The sequence below is a fragment of the Natrix helvetica genome (assembly GCF_964273705.1).
Source record: "Natrix helvetica genome assembly, chromosome: 2".
NCBI lineage: Eukaryota > Metazoa > Chordata > Lepidosauria > Squamata > Natricidae > Natrix > Natrix helvetica.
The window spans coordinates 286155357-286172395 of record NC_138552.1 but is presented as its reverse complement, the minus strand read 5'-3'; the positions used below and the strand labels follow the sequence as shown (position 1 = coordinate 286172395).

At 45.3% G+C, this 17039-nt stretch overlaps 2 protein-coding genes across 5 annotated transcripts in view; one reads left to right on the top strand and one right to left on the bottom strand.

Moving 5' to 3' along the window:
- The window catches only part of LYRM9 (LYR motif containing 9), a 403766-nt gene extending 389284 nt beyond the window's left edge, over positions 1-14482 (bottom strand). Inside the window, exon 1 of the mRNA XM_081944366.1 lies at positions 14479-14482. The gene's annotated coding sequence lies outside the window, so the exon portion shown is untranslated. The remainder of the gene's footprint in view (positions 1-14478) is intronic.
- Positions 1-17039, top strand: part of SGSM2 (small G protein signaling modulator 2) — a 157094-nt gene that overhangs the window by 101671 nt on the left and 38384 nt on the right. For all 4 annotated transcript variants that reach the window (XM_081944350.1, XM_081944349.1, XM_081944348.1 and 1 more), the window contains exons 6-11: positions 1687-1832; positions 7010-7144; positions 8613-8737; positions 10704-10771; positions 14271-14434; positions 16443-16578. In XM_081944350.1, the coding sequence (XP_081800476.1) occupies positions 1687-1832; positions 7010-7144; positions 8613-8737; positions 10704-10771; positions 14271-14434; positions 16443-16578 (774 nt within the window). The remainder of the gene's footprint in view (positions 1-1686; positions 1833-7009; positions 7145-8612; positions 8738-10703; positions 10772-14270; positions 14435-16442; positions 16579-17039) is intronic.

Here is a 17039-nt window from a genome sequence, read left to right as displayed (position 1 = left end):
ATGGCCAGTGCATGATGCATGTGCCCTGTGGGCCACAAGTTTGACACCCCGATTTAAGTGCATGGCAACTGGCATATATTCACAATGATTGTGGTGTCCTGGAGTCATGTGATTTCCATTTGCACCCTTCCCTGATGGCTTTTGACAAGCCAAATCAATGGGGAAACCTGGGTTCACCTAACATCTGTATGATTCACTTAACAATTGCAGTGATTCAGTTAACAATTGTGGCAACAAAGTTTGTAGAACTGGGTTTGATTCTTAGTAGCCACCTTGATTAGCACTTAGCAATTCCGATCCCAACTGCAGTCATAAGACAAGGACTATCTATACACTGTCTAGCACAGAAGTCTTCAAATTTGGCAACTTTAAGACTTATGGATCAGAGAATTCCCAGAATTCTCCAGCCAGCATAGCTGACTTGAAGCTATGCTGAGTCAAAGTCCACAAGTCTTAAAGTTGCCAAGTTTGGGGACCCCTGGTCTAGCACAAAGTGGAGATTTAAACTATAAATGCACTACAGTTTCATCATCTTTTCCTCTCCTAGAACTTGGGTGTTTCATATATCCTTGGGGACAAGTCAGAGAAACTCTGGATTTGACATTTAGAAAAACAGACAATCAATGCCTATTGTTTCCAGCATTTGGGGTTTGAGCCTAAATGCATCCCTCCACCAAATAGAGCCTAGTTTTAAGATTGACTTGGAGGAGGACGAATGGCTGAATCTGGAGGCGGAATTAAAAGATGGATTAGCCTAGAATCCTTTCATAGCAACAAGTGAACTAAATCTAATCTCCCTTGAATTCCATGAACCCTTAGCTAACTCCAAGCAGATGTTAACTGCTAGTTAAGAAGATTTCTATGCATTAGCTGTTTAGCAATATATCAGTTTAATTAGAGTTTCAGGTATGGATCTGATCTTTCAAACCTGACACCACTAAATCTAAGACAGGCAAAGTTGGAGGATCTGTAGCCTTCCAGATGTTGCTGATTGGCAGCTTCTAGCATCCTTCCTCAGTAGCTGTGATGGCTGAATTATAGACGTATGGCTTGAAAATCAGCCAGATTTCCCCCAGCATCATGCCCAGAGGGAGATTAAAATTAACTGGTATAGAATTTCAGACATTTTGTAGTTTAATTTATGCCTCACTTCCCAGCTGTTCACCACTTTTACCACCCTGCAGCTGAATAAATTCATAGCTAGTTGAGTTCAGTCATATATTTTTATTTGAAAAGATGGGAGGGGGCATTCTGTTGTTCTCAAGGTTCAGGATTGGTCTAGCAGGGACCAAGATGGGCTTTCTTCCTCCAGATACACAAGCAGTTCATTTTTGAAATAAAATGGCTGCTGTAAGAGACACAGGCCTGACTCCCAAATATTTTGCTGACATTTCCAGATCTGGTATTGGAACTTCTTCTTTGATCGAATGAAAGGGTTGCCAACCCTGACCTACCAACTCAGGAGGGAAGGAAGGAGGCAAAATCTATTTATCCTTTAAATCAGCATCTTTCAGTCTGCCAGAATTCTGGAATTTAAAGTCCATCTTAACTGCCATGGTTGAGAAACACTGGTTTAAACGAACGAATGTTTACTTGAGGATTGGTGACCCAACCTCAATTTTTAGGCCTCTTTGGGGAACGAGAAGCATGTGACTCCATCTTCCATTTTCTGTGTCTGTCTTCCAGTTGGGCCTTGCGCCCTGGATTACACCAAGATGAAAACGGCTGACCACTTCTGGACAGATCCCTCAGCGGACGAGTTGGTCCAGAGGCATCGGATTCATGGAACTCATAATCGCCAAGACTGTCCTTCCAAACGGCCAGCCCTAGGAGTAGGTGATTTCTTCTCTTTCAATATCCCTCAAGTCTTTTTTTTAATTAATTTTGGAATATCGTGTTTCCCTGAAAATAAGACAGGATCTTACTTTCTTTTGACCCCTGAAATAAGCACTTGGCCTTATTTTTGGGGAGGTCTTATTATTTTTGAGGTGCAGGAGGCGGCGAGCGTGGTCACCTCATGGTTAGTGCTGTGTTGCAATATTTTCGGGGAGGGTTTATTTTAGTGCATGTGCTCAAAAGCCCGATTGGGCTTATTATCCGGGGAGGTCTTATTTCAGGGTATAGGTACTGCTTTTTCATTTCTTGTATTTCAGAATGTTTTGTAATAGCAGAAGTATGATTTTATACAGGCATTTTCAGAACATCAGGTGGTGGAAACAGACAGTGAAGGTGGTGTGCAAACCATTTCAAACTCAAACGGATTTGAATCCAAGCACCCCATTTTGATCAGACACGGGCTCTTGATCATTTGGAAATATTCTGAACTCAAAACATCTCTGTTTTGACCTCAGAATATTCCCAAACCAGGAAACAGCTTGTATTGTGCTCAAAAATGCTGTTTTGCACTCTGGATGGGATATTCTATTATCTCCCTTTTATGAATGGTTTTGCACAGCTCCGCTAATATTAGTTACCAGGATTTACTATATATTGCTATACGTAGGTTGCTGAATTAAATGCCCAATTTTGACCTTTGTCACTTTGAACATGGCATTGTCTTACAGTTTATCTTTTGAATCTTGATATAGCAGGGATTAGTTCTCTGGATTTTGCTGAACTAAGACTCATAGCAGCTCTTGGTGTCTGCATGGGACTTGTAATTTTTCTCTGAAATCTACAAAAACCTCGCTTTCTTTAGAAAGGGAAGTGATTGATGGGTCACCATGAGGTAAAAGAAAGATGTTGAGATCCTAGAAACAGTGCAGAGAATAGTAACAAAGTGATAAGAGATATGGAAGCTAAACTATATGAGGAATGACGGAAGGAACTAGGTACGTCTAGTTTAATGAAGAGAAAAGCTAGGGATGATATGATAGCAGTCTTCAAGTATTTGAGGGTGCTATCATGGAGAACAGGGTCATCCTATTCTCCAAAGTCCCAGAGGACAGGACAAGAAGTAACAGTTGGAAGATCATTAAAGAGAGATCCAACCTAGATCTAAGGAGAGGGTGAAGAATTAATCAGTGGAGCAGCTTGCCTCCAGAACCTTTGAGTGCTCCATCACTGGAGGTTTTCAAGAAAGGATTGAACAGGCATTTGTACAGAATAGTAGATGACAGGGATGGCTAACCTTTTTGTCATTGTCTGCTGAAAGCACACATGCATGCAACAGTGCATGCGTACACGTGCCCGCACCCATAATGCAATGTGCGTGCGACACAGTGGTGGGCTTCAAATTTTTTTAGAACCTCTTCTGTAGGTGTGGCCTGCTTTGTGGGAGTGGCTTGCCAGCCATGTGACTGGGTGGGAGTGGCTTGCTGGCCATGTGACCGAATGGGAGTGGCTTGGCAGTCATGTGACTGGGTGGGCGTGGCCAACTTGTCAAATGTGGTGAAACTCACTTAACAACGCTCTTGCTTAGCAACCAAAATGTTGGCTCAGAAACTCTGGCATTTGAAGCACGCAAGTCTTAAAACTGTCAAGTTACAAGACCCTCGCACCCCTAACCCTTTAGAAAAAAAAAACCCAGGGGTGTTCAAACTTGACAGCTTTAAGACTTTAAGGTTTAGATAGGACTCTTAGAGGCGGGCGGGGCGATTGGTGAGCCAGCCAATCAGTGAGCGGCGGGCGGGGCAAGCATGGTGCGGACGGGCGGGGGGTGTCACACGTGCATGCGGGGGGAGTCGCACAGGCATGCACAGGGGACAGGGTGAGTGGGTGGTGTCACACCAGGGGTGGGTTCCTGCCAGTTCTAACCTCTTCTATAGAAGAGGTTCCACAAATCTACTGCTGGAACTGGTTCTAAACGACACAACGGCTCGTGTGCCAAAAGTTTGCCATCACAGATATAGTATCTCCTGCCATGAGCAGGGGGTTTGAACAAGGAAAAACTCCGAAGTCCCTTCCAATCCTATTATAGTACGATCTTCACTCAAGGTTATTTCTGTAGACCAACGCATTTAGTTCATACTAGACAACTTACCGTATTTTTCAGACTATAAGGCGCACCATGATTTTGAAGAGATAATTAAAAAAAAAAGGTTTTTGCACTCTGCAGGCCTCCCAAACCCTCTGCACGCTCATTTTTTGCAAAACAAAAGGGCATGCAGAGCTTTTGGAGGCTTGTAGAGTGTTCCTGGAGGCTGGGGGGTGGGGGCAAAAATGGCTCATTTTTTCTTGATTTTGCCCTCCCCAGCCCCCAGGAGCACTTTGCAAGCCTCCAAAACCCTCTGCACCTCTGTTTGCAAAGGGGGCGGGGCTTCGGGAGGCCAAAAATGCTGTATTCAGTGTATAAGATGCACCCAGATTTTCACCCGCTTTTTGGGGGGGGGGAAAGGTGTGTCTTATACTCCGAAAAATACGGTATGTCCCACTAGGTCCTAATTTGAGATATTTCCTTACCAGATTCCTCAGTTTCTTCAACCCAACTTCTCATATACTGCCTTCATTCTAAGTTGGGATACATATTGAGAGATGTATCTGCCTTGAAAATAATCCATTAAATTGCATAGCGTAGCTAAACATCAGCACGGGAAATGTTTTATGATGTAACACATTATGAAATGTATTCCATATTACATCATAATCACCTTTATGATAATGTTTGTCATAAACTATTTTTATAAAATTTGCCAAATTTCAATCCATGAGAGTTATAGGTTCCGGAATTTGGACATATTCTGTAAGTTAGCCCATTTGAACCTTTTCATCCAGTTCGAAGATAGAGGAATCACAATTTTAGTAGCATGTTATACATCTCTTTCTCATTTAGAAACATAAAATCTTTCTTGAGTTGACCTCTACTCAATGGTGACCTCTTGGCAACAATACTTTAGCCATTATCTTCTTCTGGTGTAAACATCTCATGACTTAATGTCCAGAGGCAACTGGACTTTCTGACTGTGCTGAAGAAGCTTCTTGGATGAAAAGCAAAATGTCTTCAAAGAAAAACCAGAAAGTCCAGTTGCCTCTTGAAAAAAGCACTTTTGCGCCCTCTCATGACTTGTTTACTTTTATTCAGTGGCAAATATGAAGAAATATTTGCATTTAGTGATGTCCAGCATGGAGGATCATAACAAGCAGGATGGTACCAATTGTTATGACCTGGGCTTCCCAAGATCATGAAGCAGACTCCTCGTCCTGATAAAACCTCTTTTATTTAGGTTAAAGGGAATTCCTCTCCAGCAAAGTCCCAGCCAACAGTCTTTCATGAGATTTCACATCTACAGACCTTTTATCAGGCTTGGAGAATTGCCAGACCGATAGCTTCCAAATGCCATGCTGTAGCAGCAATTACTTGGCAAGAAGTCAGGAAGAGATGTTTACCCTAATGAATTGAACTAATTGTCTCCTGCATGTTCCCCTCCACTTTCACTCCTTTTTATTCCCTATGGGAGGGGCCATTCACCTGTGCCTTTACTCTGTTGTTCTTTAGCTGTTCCCTTCTCCTGGCAGCTTTGCACATGCGCACATTGGGACAGGCTCCAGCTGTTCTTATGCCCCACTGCTATCCAACTCAGAAGGCAGCTGATAACTGTTGGATGGCCCTGTCCCCATCTCTGCCTCCAATGCAGAGCCCTCATCAGAGCCTTCCCCAGACTCCAGGACTGGCCCATGTTCCTCCCCAACCTCCTCACTGTCTGAGTCTGCCACCAGCTCTGCTTGTGGGCCACAACACCAATGTGGTTTAAACCAGGGGTCCCCAATCCCGGGCCACGGACCAGGCGTTGGTCTGTGGCATGCCAGAAACCGGGCTGTGCAAATAAGTGAAGTCCAGATGCGGGATGCAGGCAGCATGCAAAACCACGCCCTTTCTGGTCCATGGAAGAACCTCTCTCCATGGAAACGGTCCCTCGTGTCCAAAAGGTTGGGGGCCGCTATTCTAAACCTTGCCCCTTTGCATATGTATATAGCTATGCATGTTATATGTTATGCAACTATATATAGCTTGAATTATATTACAACAATTGCTATCTGGTTTTTTTAAATCCCCCCTGTAGATGTCCCGTATTCTTGTGACATCCCAATGCCCCTTTCATCCTTTTCCATAACTACAGTTAAAAGAACACACCTTTGGTCCCTCAGTGTTTTCCAACTTCCTCATCAATCCTGCTTTGCTTTTTTAGATCAGCCAACATCATATAAGCCAACCGTGGCAACTTTTAAGACTTGTGGACTTCAACTCCCAGGATTCTCCAGCCAGCATGGGAGTTGACTGGGGAATTCTGAGAGTTGAAGTCCACAAGTCTTAAAATTGCCAAGTTTGGACATCCCCGATCTCAGTGTTTGCCTCTGTTGTAATTTATCAGAAAACACAGTATTACAGACAGACAGACGGATGGACGGACAGTCTTTCTCTTAGAAATTGAATTGTTTGTGCAACATATTTGGAGTGGAGGGGGCAACTGAGGAAATAATCAGTTGATTGATGATAAGAAAACCAACATCTTTTGTGGAGGCCAGGAATGGAAAGGACAAACTTATTCCATTAATGTTTTTCAAAAAAAATCGCAGTAATAGAAGCCTTGGTGGACATTAGCTGAATGGTGAGTAGCTTGCAAGGTTGTTCTTGGAGAGGGATTGTAGCCAGTGGTGGGATTCAGCCAGTTTGCACCTAATCAGGAGAACCGGTTGTTAAGTTTCTAAGCAATTCGGAGAACCGGTTGTTGGAAGAAATCTCATTTTGTTTTTTTCCACTTTACAGGGCTAATCCTGTAAGGAAGGCAGGAAGGAAACATTCTGGTGTTGTTTCTAGCCTAATCTTTATTGCCCTTCTTACAGAAACCGCCTCTCCGGTTAACCCTTGTTACATTGTAACAGCTAAGGCGAAGCGCCCATTGATGTGAGTGTTGTTGAGTTGACCAGGCCCACCCAGTCACATGACCACCAAGCCACACCTACCCAGCTGGTCATAAGGGCAGAGAACCAGTTGTTAAATTATTTGAATCCCACCACTGATTGTAGCTCAGCTTCTCCTTGTTTGTCAATGTTGGATCCTTTTGTGCCCCAGATCAGGAAGCGTCAATCAAGTGGAAGCACGTCAGAAGATCGCTTTGCCGCTTCGGCCAGAGATTATGTGGAATCGTTGCATCAGAACTCGCGGACACATTTATTGTATGGGAAGAACAATGTGCTGGTCCAGCCGGTAAGTGCTTAGAGACAGAGTAGAGGTAGTCCTCACCTTACGACCACAATTGACCCTGAAATTTCTGTTGTTAAGTGAGATAGTTCTTAAATGAATTTTGGCCCATTTTATGACTTTGTGCCAGAGTTGTTAAGTGAATCACTGCAGTGGTTTACGCTAGTAACAGGGTTGATAAGTGAATCTGGCTTCCCCATTGACTTTGTTTGCCAGAAGGTCGCAAAGGGATCACATGACCCCGGGACACTCATGTGACCATGGAGGTGCTGCGACGGTTGTAAGTGTGAAAAATGGTCGTAATGGTCACTTTTTTCAGTGCCGTTGTAACTTCAAACAGTCACTAAACGAACTATTGTAAGTTGAGGACAACCTGTAAGTAGGTCTTATACAAATAATCCTTGATTTACAACCACAGTTGGGGTCAGAAAAATTGAGAATGTGGCTGTTAAGTGAGGTGCTGTGACTGCACCCAATTTTTCGTATTTTTTGGCTGCAGTCATTAAGCAAATCACTGCAGTCATTAAGCAATGTATCGTATGAATGCAATTTGCAACTTCCCTGCCAGCTTCCCCATTGATAATTGCATGTCAGAAGCCATCTGGGGAAGTTGCAAATGACAATCATGTTATCCTAGGACAGTGATGGCGAACCTATGGCACGCATGCCACAGGTGGCACGCGGAGCCATTTGTCAGGGCACGCAAGGCGTGAAGCCTCTGGACGGTCCCGGAAGCCTTCGGAGGGCTTAAAACGACGCTCCGAGCAAACCGGAAGTTTGCTTGGAGAGTCATTTTGAGCCCTCCGAAGACTTCAGGGAAGCCTCCTGAAGGTCCCTGAAGCCTCTGGAGGTCTTCCGGGGGGCGGGGGAGGCTGTTTTCGCCCTCCCCATCCTCCTATAAAGCCTGTGGAGCCTGGGGAGGGTGAAAAAAGCATGCAAAAATGAGGGGGTCGCGCCTGTAGTGCACGCATGCGCACTGGGGGGGTCGCACATTGCATTATGGGTGCGGCACGCCTGCACACGACCCCCCTGCGCTCCCCCCACTTATGGCACGTGAGCCAAAAAAGTTTCGCCATCGCTGTCCTAGGACAGTGTTTCTCAACCTTGCCGACTTTAAGTCCTGTGGACTTCAACTCCCAGAATCCCCCAGCCAGCAATTCTGGGAGTTGAAGTCCACAGGATGTAAAATCACCAAGGTTGAGAAACACTGTCCTAGGACATCACAACTGTTATCAATGTGAGTGTGTTAAGATTCACTTAACAACTGTGTTATTAACAACTGCATGATTCACTTATCAACTGTGGCAAGACAGGTCATAATATGGGGCAAAATTCACGTAACCTCTGTCTTGCTCAGCCACTGAAATTTTGGGCTCAATTGTGGTTATAAGGACTACCTGACCTTCAGCAAATGTCCAATATTTCTGTCTTGTGTTTTTTTTTTTAATCACTATTGGGGTAACTTTTGGAACAGAAAGATGACATGGAGGCCATTCCAGGATATCTGTCACTTCATCAGTATTCTGATTCTTTAACTCTGAAATGGACACCAAATCAGCTCATGAACGGGAACCTGGGAGATTCGGAACTGGAGAAAAGGTAAGGCAATGTAACGGGTTTGCTTGCGGTGAAAGATTAAAGGTAGCAAGGAAAAAGACACATAGATGTTGTTAGTTGCGAAGTCGTGTCCGACTCATTGCGACCTCATGGACAACATTTCTTCAGACCTTCCTGTCCTCTATCATCCTCTGGAGTCCATTTAAGCTCACGCCGACTGCTTCGGTGACTCCATCCAGCCACCTCATTCTCTGGCGTCCCCTTCTTCTTTTGCCCTCAATTTTTCCCAGCATGAGGCTCTTCTCCAGGGAGTCCCTTCCTTCTCATTAGGTGGCCAAAGTATTTGAGTTTCCTCTTCAGGATCTGGCCTTCTAAAGAGCAGTCAGGGTTGATCTCCTCTAGGACTGACTGGTTTGATCACCTTGCAGTCTAAGGGACTCGTAGGAGTCTTCTCCAGCACCATAGGTCAAAGGCCTCAATTCTTGGGCACTCAGCCTTTCTTATGGTAGATGTGCTCCTGGCTAATTCCAATTTATTTTTGGCAAAGTATCCTCATTAAAGTTAGAATATTTTGGACATGGGATGCGACACCCAGAAAAATACAGCATACTTCACTTAATCCTCCAAGGAAAGATTGAAGGCAAACGAGGTCCAAGTAGAAGAAGAACCTCATGGCTTCAAAATGTAAGGGACTGGTTTGGACAAAACTCAGCAGCACTTTTTCGTGCGGCTGTTGATTAAATAGCATCACCAACATGATCGGCAACGTCCGATGACGGATATGGCACAAATTCTAAATTGCTCAAGACAGAGCAACAGTGTAGGAAGAAAGCTGTGTTAATCTGTGGTAGCAAATAACCAGGAATCTGTTTCTCATTCACAAATTTTATCCAAAGCCATACGCTTTTGCAAGGTGCGGCTTGGTTCATCAGCTGCAAATGTTTCTCAGCCTTGGTATCTTTAAGAAGTTTGGACTTCAATTCCCCAGCTGGGGAATTCCGGGAGTTGAAGTCCAGCCATCTTAAAGTTGCTAAGATGGACAAACACAGGACTAGACTGTCGTAGGGTTTAAAATAGAATGATGCCAGGGGAGCTGAAAAGGGAGGTGAAGACAAAGCGGTGAATACAAGTTACAGGTCATACAGATTGCAAGAATTTTGTCAAATAATAACTGCCATATGTTAAAACTCATTGTATTGTAAGTCTTCTTGGACACATCGTGACTGGCTGTAAGTCTAGTACCTGACTTTTTTTTCATGCAAACAATGCTGCACTTCAATGACTAGATCAGGGGTAGTCAACCTTTTTATACCTACCCCCCACTTTTGTATCTCTGTTAGTAGTAAAATTTTCTAACCGCCCACCGGTTCCACAGTAATGGTGATTTATAAAGTAGGGAAGTAACTTTGGGGTTTTTTTTGGGGGGGGGCTACCAGCTCTGCTTGTCTGTTATAGCTGGGTGGTGGTGGTGGAGATGCGTGAGCTATTCTGGGACGAGCTCTTTTATTTGAGGTCGCACTATAGCGCCGTTTAGTTTCACTTACGTAACGTGAACTAAACTTAGGCATGGGCGATACAAATAGTATATTTTCAGGAATTTAAATATTCACGGGGAATTGTATGAAAACCTAATGAAAATCTTTTTAAATAATGCTATGAAAATTTTTCAAAAAGGTCAATTAAATTTAAAAAAAGGAAAGTGCTTTCATATCGGACAAAAGCCCTACCGCCCACCATGAAAGCTAGAACGCCCACCAGAGGGCGGTAGGGCCCAGGTTGACTACCACTGGACTAGATGGATTAAGGACCATCTTCATCGTTGTTGTCATTGAATATGATTCCACGATCCAATGGTGTTGTTTAGTGCCTTAAAATCCAGTTTTCTACGCACGAATCCAAACTGCAGCTTTCTCGATAGATGGTTGCCTTGCCTATGTTTAAACCCCTTCTCCACCCTTCTCCTTTCAACTGCTGTCACGCTTCAGTGCCATCCTTATCTTGTTTTCAGCATCTACTGGGACTACGCCTTGATTGTGCCGTTCAGCCAAATTGTCTGCATCCACTGCCATCAACAACGTAAGTCTTCATATTTAGAATAGAATAGAAAAGAATAGAATATAATAGAGCAAAACAGAACAAAACAGAACAGAATATAATTCTTTATTGGCCAAGTGTGATTGGACACACAAGGAATTTGTCTTTGGTGCGGATGCTCTCAGTGTACATAAGTAAATCAGTGTACATAAATGATGGGTTTGAATATCCTCAACAGAAACTAGCAGTGATTTAAGAGAGCATCTTTTCTCAGAGTTGTCATAACTGATGAAATCTGTCTTGAAATAGGTAATCACGTTAATTTATTAATGAATTGCACCGATTTCACGTGGTTGGTGCTTTAAGCTTTGTACGCATCCTCTTTAGTTGAGTGCTGTCAGAGAAGGAATTTGAAGTGGCTGGAGAACTTTGTTGATGATCTCCAGAACATAGGATGATTAATATGTTAAATAAGAGAAGCTAGTAATTGATGAAACAAAATGCCACCCCAAATGAGCATCAAAAGGTGGGGAGGATCGGATATATTTTCCATAGGCTACAAGTTTGTCACTGCAGCACTCTCTCTCTCCCTCCCCTACTTCCATACAAAAGAAATTGTCTGCTTACTTAAAATAGAATAAAATAAGAGTTGGAACGGACCTTAGAGGTCTTCTCTTTTAACCCCCCTTCTTAGGCAGGAAACCCTATACCAGTGATAGCGAACCTTTTTTGGCTCGCGTGCCACAAGTGGGGGGAGCACAGGGGGGTTGAGTGCGGGCGTGCCGCACCCATAATGCAACGCGCGATACCCCCCCCGTGCGCATGCGCGCACAACGTGCAACACCCCCCCATTTTTGCATGTTTTTTTTGCCCTCCCCAGGCTCCAGGGACTTTATAGGAGCCTGGGGAGGGCAAAAAGAGCCCCCCCCGCCCCCCCCGGAGGCCCTCCGGAGGCTTCAGGGACTGTCCGGAGGCTTCCCTGAAGCCTTCGGAGCACTTAAAACCACTCTCCGAGCAAACCGGAAGTGACTTCCGGGTTGCTCGGAGGGTCGTTTTAAGCGCTCCGAAAGCATCAGGGAAGCCTCGGACAGTCCCTGAAGCCTTCGGAACGCTTAAAACGACCCTCCAAGCAAACCGGAAGTGACAAGTGACTTCCGGTTTGCTCGGAGGGTGGTTTTAAGTGTTCCGAAGGCTTCAGGGACGGTCCCTGAAGCCTCCAGGGGGGCGGGGGAGGCTCTTTTCGCCCTCCCCAGGCTCCTATAAAGCCTCTGGAGCCTGGGGAAGGCGAAAAATAGCTTTTAAAAAGGTGAACTCAGCTGGCCAGCGCGCGTACGCGCGCTGGCCAGCTGACAGGGCAGCACCTCGCGTGCCCTGACAAATGGCTCCGCGTGCCACTTGTGGCACACGTGCCATAGGTTCGCCATCACGGCCCTATACCATTTCAGATAAATGGTTATCCAAGCTCATCTTAAAAACTTCCATTGTTAACTTCCATTCACAACTCCTGGAGGCAAGTTTAATTCATTGTTCTAACTGTCAGGAAATTTCTCCTCAGTTCTAAGTTGCTTCTCTCCTTGATTAGTTTCCATCCATTGCTTCTTGTTCTACCCTCAGGTGCCTTGGAGAATAGTTTGACTCCCTCTTCTTTGTGGCAACCCCTGAGATATTGGAACAATACTATCATGTCTCCCCTAGTCCTTCTTTTCATCAAACTAGACATAACCAATTCCTGAAACAATTCTTCATATGTTTTAGCTTCCAGTCCCCTAATCATCTTTGTTGCTCTTCTCTGCACTGTTTCTAGAATCTCAATGTCTTTTTTATATTGTGGTGACCAAAACTGGATGCAGTATTCCAAGTGTGGCCTTACCAAGGCCTTATAAAGTGGTATTAACACTTCACGTGATCTTGATTCTATCCCTCTGTTGATGCAGCCTAGAACTGTGTTGGTTTTTTTGGCAGCTGCTGCACACGGCTGGCTCATATTTAAATGGTTGTCCACTAGGACTCCAAGATCCCTCTCACAGTTACTATACTTAGGGGAGTAGAGGCTAAAACATATGATGAACATATGAAGGCAAGACTCAAATGAAGCATGATAGGGGACTGGAGACTAAAACATATGATGAACTGTTGCAGGAACTGGGCATGGTGGTCTAGTGAAGAGAAGGACCACGGGAGACATAATAGCAGTCTTCCAATATTTGAGGGGCTGCCACAGAGAGGAGGGGGGTCAACCTATTTTCCAAAGCACCTGAAGGCCAGACAAGGAATAATGGATGGAAATTGATGGAGAGATTCAGCGTAGACATAAGGAGAAACTTTATGACAGTGAGAACAATCAACCAATGAAACAGCTTGCCTTCATAGATTGAGGGAGCTTCATCACTGGAAGCTTTCAAGAAGAGAATGGACTGCCATCTGTTAAAAATGGTGTAGGGCGAACCTATGGCACGCATGCCACAGGTGGCATGCGGAGCCATTACTGAGGGCATGCAAGGCGTTGCCCTGTCAGCTCCAGCGAGTGCTGGCCAGCTGATTTTGGCCTTGTTTTTCGGCCATCTTTCACCCTCTGGAGGCTTCCCTGAAGCCTCTGGAGGGCGAAAAACCACCCAACGCACAGACTGGAAGTTCAAGAACAGACTTCCAGTTTGCGTGTTGGGTCATTTTTCGCTCTCTGAAGGCTTCAGGAGGCTTCCCTGAAGCTTCCAGAGGGCGAAAAACAGCCCAACGCACAAACCAGGTCCGAAAACAGGCCATTTCTGGCCTTTGGAGGGCCTCTGGGGGGCACTGGGGAGGCCGTTTTCACACTCTCCAGCCTCCTAGAAAGCACCTGGAGCCTGGGGAGAGCGAAAAACGGATCTTCCAATCCAACCGGAAGTCAGCAAACGGCCGTTTTCGGCCTACAAGGAGGAGGAAGCCTTTTTTGCCCTCCCCAGGCTCCTAGAAAGGGTCTGGAGCCTGGGGAGGGTGAAAAACAGGTCCACTGTGCCATCACATGCCAAAAGCAGGGGGAGCACAAGGGGTCGTACACATATGCATGGGGGGGGGGCGCATAGAATTATGGATGTGGGCATGCACATGCACGTCCCCCCCCATGCTCCCCCCCCCGCTTTTGGCATGTGATGCCAAAAAGATTAGCCATCACTTGTGTAGGGTCTCCTGCTTGGGCAGGGGGTGAGTTGAACTAGATGACCTACAAGTCCATTCCAACTCTGTTAATCTGTTAAAACAAAGTTTACCTCCTGCAGTTGCAGATCACTGAAGGTTTTTTAAAAAATAGACTGGACAACCATTTGACTAGGACGGTATGAGACTCCTTCATTTAGCAGCGGGTTGGACTAGAAGACCTCCAAGTTCTCTACCAGGCCTAAGATTCTATGACCCTATGAAATTGATGTGCTAGGCATTCCTAAGTAATTTGTTTGCCATGCGCTTTTGGTCCTCCTTAACTTCAACAAGGGGTTGTGTTTTATTATTGCAATTCTATGCTGCCTGTGTTGCTGTGGAAACCAATGGCAAGGAACATTTCCCCTTGCAGCTGACCAAGGTGGGACTTTGGTGCTGGTGAGCCAGGATGGTATCCAGAGGCCCCCACTCCATTTTCCACCTGGCGGACATCTCCTGGCCTTCCTTTCTTGCCTTGAGAATGGGCTCCTGCCCCGTGGACAGCTGGAGCCTCCGTTGTGGTCCCAACAGGGAAAGGTAAGGCTAGAGACTCCCAACTCCATAGAATGATTGCTTTGCTTCAGCCTTCTCCAACATGCTATACCTCTAATTTACAGGTAGTCTTTGTTAAACAACGACTATTTCTGTCTGAGAAGGATTGAAGGATATCAAGTTCTAGAGTAGGGGTGTCCAGCCTTGACATCTTTAAGAGTGTGGACCTGTGGACTTCATGGCTGGCTGCAGAATTCTGGGAGTTGAAGTCCAGAGGTCTTTAAGTTGTCAAGGTTGGACACCTCTGTTCTAGAGCAACTTAATGATTCCCTTCCTAATTGGCTCCGGTGATGACATCAGACATTCCAAAGCTTGACCTCTGGAAATGGCACATGGAGGTGATTTCATCCCCGTAGAAGCTGTTGAGTGAACTCTTGATTGGTGGATTCCTGGCTTCTCCTTAATTTGGAATCCATCAGTTGTTGACTTCTGACTTCTCCTGTCTTGTAATCCCCTTACTTTTATCTGCTCTGAATTGACTGCTAATCTTCTAGGTTGGTGGTTCCCTCTCAAATCTTAACATCCCAAGAGAGGAACTTCAAGTACAGGAAATGTTCTCTGTCACAGCCTGTCCTTCTCCAGTTTGGCCTCTTTACAAATGCCCCACTATTACACAAGCTTGGTGGTTTAGCTTACAGTCGCTCACTCATTCAAATACTCAAAGCCCTGGTCAACAGCCACGATCAGGTGTGAAGCTTCAGAAACACATGCTAAGTTCCAGTTGTGATTTATTACTCCTACTAATGCAAAGGAATCTAATTAACGCTAGCACTAAATTAGCACTGGATAATAACAGAATTCAAGAGGGGTTGAACTTGGATTGCTTGTGGGGATATAATGACTCCAGGCTGATTCCTCTCTTGACTCCACCTCTCCAAGAGACTCTTAACGTATCTCATTTTAAAGAGCTGTGGTGGCATAGTGGTTAGAATGCAGTATTGCAGGCTACTTCTGCTGATCACCAGCTGCCAGCAGTTTGGGTCTCAACGGCTCATGGTGGACTCAACCTTCCATCCTTCCAAGGTTGGTAAAATGAGAACCCAGATTGTTGGGGGCAATAGGCTGACTCTGTAAATTGCTTAGAAAGGGCTCATCCACACAACTAGGCCGACAGGCACTACCTAGAGAGATGGAAGCCACCATGTCTGGATCCAAAGATGACTCAAAGAGTGGGTGGCTTCAGGACACCAGGGATACCCCAAAGTCCTTGCTTTGTGAAGTCTCAAAACTAGCAGCTGCTCTTGCCTTGTTGTTTTTCAAGTCTGGTACCTCCTGATGGGGCTTGGAGAGGGGTTTCCCATGTGCTCAGACCCAAGATCTTATTTGGTTCATGTAGCATTTTTTTTTCTTTTGTTTCCTTAACAACTTGGCTCCTTCTTAACGATCTCCCCAAGACATCTTTTAGATAACATTCCTGCCTTTTGGATTAGGGGTGGGATTGAAAATTTTTAGCAACCAATTCTCTGCCCTGTTGCTTGGTGGGTGTGCCATGGTCGGCATGGCCAACTTGGCTTCCTGTGCCACGTTGGGGGGGGGGGGACATTTTCGCTGTCCACAGGCTCCAGAGGCTTTTATTGAGCTTCTGGAAGGGCGAAAACAGCCTCCCCCAGGCTCCAGAGGCCCTCTGGAGGCTGGAAATGAGCCCATTTCTGGATTTCTGGAACTTCCAGGAGGCCCGTTTCTGGGAGAGTGAAAAACAGGCCTCCCAGAAGTTCCGGAAATCCAGAAATTTCTCTGCATGGGCTCTGCACTTACCTGGCATCCAAAATGGGCCACATGGAGACTCCTGGGAGTGGCGGGGTGGGGTGGGCGTGTCAAGCCAATCCTTGGAACTACAGGTTTGGCGAACCAGATGTAAAATTAACTCCAGTTTTCCCGAACCAGTCTGAACCGGCTGAATCCCACCCCTGCTTTTGATCCTCTCTGCTTACCTGCCTGCTTCATCTTTAGGTATGGCAGCTTCAGCCTCAACTCACACCACCTTGTCTTGCAGGGGAAAGTTTTTCCAAAGCTCCGGAAACGGAACAGCCACAACCGGTCGATGGACATGGAAGAAATGCCATCGGTCATGGAGACGGCTACCGATTATGTCTTCAGGATTATTTATCCAGGCCACAGACACGAGAACAGTAAGGATTTCTACTCTTCTGGTTTCACAGACTGGGTGAGAAAGGGAGTGTGCAGAAATTGAGGCTTGAAATCCTGGCATTTTATCCAAACATATTCGTAAAAGGAATCCCAGGTAGTCCTCGACTTACAACCACAATTCAGCCCAAAATGTTTGTGGCAGAGTGAGACAGTTGTTAAGTGAGTTTTCTTCCATGTTACGATCTTTCTTGCCACAATTGTTGTGTGAACCACTGCAGTGTTTAAGTTAATAACATGGTTATTAAGTGAATCTCTTTTTCCCATTGATTTTGCTTGACAAAAGGTTACAAAGTGTGATCCATGATCCCAGGACACAACAATAGTTCTAAATATGAACCAGTTGTCAATTATCCGAATTTTGACTGTGTGACCAAGGGGGATGTTGTAACGGTTATAAGTCTGAAAAACGGTCATAAGTCACTTTTTTCAGTGCTGTTGTAAC